This window comes from Trichechus manatus, unplaced genomic scaffold (assembly GCF_000243295.1).
Source record: "Trichechus manatus latirostris isolate Lorelei unplaced genomic scaffold, TriManLat1.0 scaffold00200, whole genome shotgun sequence".
Classification (NCBI taxonomy): domain Eukaryota; kingdom Metazoa; phylum Chordata; class Mammalia; order Sirenia; family Trichechidae; genus Trichechus; species Trichechus manatus.
This window is the reverse complement of record NW_004444136.1, coordinates 733740-738377: the sequence shown is the minus strand read 5'-3', so window position 1 is coordinate 738377 and position 4638 is coordinate 733740. Positions and strand designations below refer to the sequence as shown.

Sequence of the window (4638 nt, the reverse complement as noted above, 5' to 3'; positions counted from 1 at the left end):
GACCGTCCTACGTGTTTCACAGATAATACATTTAATTCCACATCCCTGCAAAATATGTAACTTCATATTACTTAGAAGAAAAACTCACGGAGATTAAGTAACTTCCTTGGTCACAAAGGAATGAAAACAAGTTAGATTTTTATTTAAAAAATTAAGTTCATCTGACACAAGAGCAACTCAGCAGAAGGAAGTTCAGAAGTGTGAGAGGTCTAGTGGGAGGTAAGGAGCGGGGTCAACTGAGGATGAACTCGCAGGCAAGGATTGGATCATCAAGTGTTTCTGCCTTTGGACTTTAATCTAAAGGCAATACCAACGTGATAAAAGATTTTAAGCAGGCCCTACGCAGTGAACTGAAACAGAGCAGGTCAAGAGCACGATGAGGCCCCCAGTTCAGTCACTCTCCATACACTAAGGGCCTGTGCGCCAGTCCTGCGATAGGCAGTGGAGATGTAGCAAGGGAACAGACGAAGGGCTTTTTCTTAGCCCACATCGCTCGAAGTTTAAAGCCCTTGGCTGCTTGTTACACAGACTCCTTTGGCTCCCCACACCAGTCCCTCCACCTGCAGACCCTGATTATTAACTGGCACCGCGTGTTGAAGCGTCACCGAGCTGACCCTCACCTCCTTAGCGCTCACTGGTGTCGGGTACCAGTTTCAGACCAGCAGGAGGTTTCAGACCAGCAGGAGGATTCCATCTCCCATTCCCAGCCAGGGACTGCAGCTTCTCCCACAGACCTGGGTGGACGTGATGGCAGCTTACGGCCGGTCACGTGGGGGCTCGGTCACGTGATATATGATCACGTGAGGCCGGGTCATCAGCCCGAGCCGCGCGACTGCGCGCTCGGCTTCCGGATCTCTCCGGCGGTCGGCGGGTTCGGGCATCGTAACCCCTGAGCCCTGCAAGCCGTGCGGCCGGGATGGTAAGGGGGGCGTGCCCGGGCTGGGCCGGGGCCGGGCTGGGCCGTGGGTGCCGCCGTCACAGCTCAGCTCCTCTTCTCGTCCTTCCCGCTGCAGATGAACGGAACGACCCCCGACCCAGAACGGGCGCCGGCGTCCGAGCCCGTGTGGGAGCGGCCCTGGTCGGTGGAGGAGATCCGTAGGAGCAGCCAGAGCTGGTCGCTGGCGGCCGACGCGGGCGTGAGCGGCGGGCCCCGGGGCCAGGAGGGGAGGGCGCGCCGTCTGAGGCGCCGGGGCGAAGCCGGGCAAACGTTTGGGAGGAGCTGGTGACCTCGGATGCCCCCTCGACCCAGGCTGTCTCCCTGCCCCCCTCGGAGGGCCCCGCTTCAGAGGTTCTGTTTGGTTCTTCTCAGTAACACGCATTTCCTCCCCATCCTCGAAAACCCTACGGTGACAGTCCCCAGGCACCAGGCAGAGGGGCTGGCCGGTTGGTCTTAGCTGAGAGCTCGGGCGGGGTTCCCTACCTTGTTTGGGTTTCTTAGTGATGCATTCAACTCCATCCTGAAGGGGCCAGATTCGTTTTCGCCGCCCTACGGCCACTAATGAGGCGATTCCATGTTGGGACCTGGAGTAAATGGGGCGGGAGACAAGCCGTTATGTGGGTATCCTTGACCGGGACTCATCAAGCAGGGGGCCCAGGAAACTCAACTCAGAAATGTTGATTCCACGTTCCCATATGAATAGGATTCTTTGATAAGAGTGGGTAGTTATTATTTTACTTGTGCTTTTCTGTGCTACCTGTATGTGCCAGCCAAGCGGGACTTGGGAATTTCTCCAGAAACGAGATAGCAAGTTTCCACTGATGCGTTGCCACTGTTTTGATGAGCTTTCTTAATGTTTTTCGGCACCACTTGGTCTTAGTACTGTCAAAAGCAGCATCACTTTTACATTTGACTCCCACCTCCCCACACACACAAAGGTGAAGGGAAATGGTATTTGTTTTGACGTGCAGAATGGATGCGTATAATACTGATTTTATTGTACGTTTATTTTTAAAATAGCTGCTACAGTTTCTGCAGGAATTCTCCCAGCAGACTATCTCTAGGACCCATGAAATCAAGAAACAAATGGATGGACTAATTCGGGAAACTAAAGCCACAGATTGTCGCCTACATAATGTCTTCAATGACTTCCTTATGCTCTCTAATACCCAGTTCATTGAGAATGTGAGTAACTTAGTTTTATCTGACTTAGAATACTCTTTTGAGAATCTTTAGAGAGCAAGAATTTAGTAATTCTCATTTATAATTTTAAATGAGCTATTATTAGGTTCTCTCCTGAACTTTGGCAGAAGTAGTGGATCTTGGTAATTCTAGATTCTTTCCCTGGGATTAATACTTTTTTTTTATGAATAAAGTTCTATGTTTATTTTTACAAGGCCTTTAAAAAAATCTCATGATATGATGTTGTCATATTCCAGTCTTTCAACTACTGTTTTTTTTTTTTTTTTGAAAGTTGTCAGCAGTCGTACTGAATTATTAAGGCATGATCTGTAAGGGGAGCCATATACCTGGTCTGACCCTCAACAGCAGCATGTGGCTGCAGTTAGGGATTGTGTCCATTATGTTGTGGTCAATTATATTAAAAGCTTGTGTATGTCAAATTGGAACATTCTCAGTTAACATTTTGTTATGAGAAGTGCACGTATCATACAGAATGAACTCTAGACAGTTTACTGAGTTTTTAATGCAAGTGTGTCTAAATTTATTGTGCTTCTGCTATGTGCCAGGAAGATACAGGTAGATATAGCTTCTGCCTTAGAGAAGATCACAGTGTTCAATAAATAGCTAATTCCAGAATGGAAAGGAAGCCAGTGTGGCTGGAGGCCAGCGATTGAGGGGAGAATATTGATGGATGAGGATGGAGAGTACTATAGTTGAGCCGATCTTTAAGTTAGGGTGGCTGACTTCTTGGATATTAGCGTTAATTCATCTGTGAGAGAAGGATTGTTGAAGTAAGCTCCCTTGAGATTGTTAGATACAAAGTAATGCAAAAGAATTTCAAAATGGCAAGATTATGAAAAGCCCAGGGTTTAGCACTGTGAAGAGAACACCAAATAGTGCCATGATCTTGTGCAGTGTGTGCATTTTTCAGTAGTTTCTGTTTGAAATGCTACTCTTAGCCATTTGGAGAGAGCTCTGTGTAAAGTAGGTCTTAAAGATCTCTTGACCAGTTATTTTCCTTATGGCAAAACAAAACTTGTAAGCTTCAGACACAACAAGTATTTAAAATCTGTAGTAGTTTTCTCATTGTCCACATGGAGTGTCTGTGCTGGCCCTGAGCATAGCTTTCCCTCTGGAAGAACCGGTTTAGAGGACTCTAGGCTCTACATCTGTTGTGTGCAGCTGTCACTTTTTCGTTGAGCTGAATCTGTTGGATTTTTTTTTTTTTTTTAATGTGCTTGTTGCTTTCATTTTGTGCCTTTCTTGCTGGGCCAGGTGCTCAGTTCTCTTCTCTGAAGCCAACGTGGCAGCACTCGACTGGGCAAGAAATAGATTTGGAGGGGCTTCTTTGGGTACCTGACGGGAGTGCGTAATTGCTGTGCCTGTACCAGTCCTTCAGCACCTCAGTGGCGAGGAGAGTAGCCATCACAAACTACTTTTTCTGAATTACGGTCTCCAGGTCTGTCTTCTCATTTCTCCAGCTCTTTTTTTGTAGCCAGTCTTTTCTTAGATTCTGTTTTCCATCCTCTAATGGGGTCTGTTTTGTTTTGTTCTTTAGTTCTGTTCACTTGTGTGGAGTCTGTGTTCCATCCATCCACTCTCTCTCCATCTCCGTCATAAGTCCTGTGCCTCTTCCCCTTCTAATCTGCAGCCAGAATTCCTCTCTGGACGTATCCATTGCCACTTGGCCAAATTTAGCTGCTTCCCTGATCTCTCTATAATGCCACATATCATAGATTCTTTCCATTTGGGGCAGAAAGCATGATGATATTGAAAGAATGGTTAATTTAAATAAAGCTCTGAAAAAATCTGCTTGCTGAGAATACGTCTGGTTCTTGATGTGTTTTCTTCAAACTCTGACCTTGCTTCTCATGTATTACCAGCTGAGTTGTAGTACATGTGTTAGAATTCAGGCTTGGATGATGGTGCCGTTGGGTTTTCTCCTGGTTTCTCGGAGAGATTTTTTTAAGTCAGGTAGGTTTCTGGGTTTTAGTGACTAACCTCAGAGGCAGCTACCAGGTTGCAAACTGCGTTATACAGTGAGTGAGACTGAAGAGCAATCAGGATTTTCTAGGGCAGGAGAAATTAGTACCTTCAGTAAAGGCTCACCAGGGGCTTCTGAAGGAGGAGAAATACTAATTAACCTTGGCCAATGCTTTAGTGTTTCATCAGAAGGGAGCACGATTTTTAAAGCTTCATTCATCTGTTAATTTGGGAATTTTATCCTGAAACATGAAGTACCCTAGTTAATGATTTCAGCTTGTTAAAAGACCTCTAGCTTTGTAAAATTTAAATAATTTCTTTTTAGAATGAGGCTTAATTTTCCAGAGTATCTTCCTATCTATAAAAGCTGTCTTTTTGTCCCCCACCTCCCTGACCCCTTTTCTGCTTTCCTGTGAAGAAGCAGATTGAGTTGCTGTAACTGTCAGATCTTCAACGATTAGTGAGATGGGAGAAAGCTCAAAAGCCATATTGGCCAATAACTTTCTGCCCCCCTGACCCCCTCCCACCTTATTTTA

The 4638-nt window shown here is 46.1% G+C and overlaps 1 protein-coding gene across 1 annotated transcript in view; it reads left to right on the top strand.

Moving 5' to 3' along the window:
• Nucleotides 1-855: 855 nt before the first annotated feature.
• Nucleotides 856-4638, top strand: part of LOC101346265 (WASH complex subunit 2A) — a 69494-nt gene continuing 65711 nt past the window's right edge. The window contains exons 1-3 of the mRNA XM_023742114.1: nt 856-919; nt 1014-1136; nt 1958-2122. Of these exons, the coding sequence (XP_023597882.1) occupies nt 917-919; nt 1014-1136; nt 1958-2122 (291 nt within the window). The 5' untranslated portion in view covers nt 856-916. The remainder of the gene's footprint in view (nt 920-1013; nt 1137-1957; nt 2123-4638) is intronic.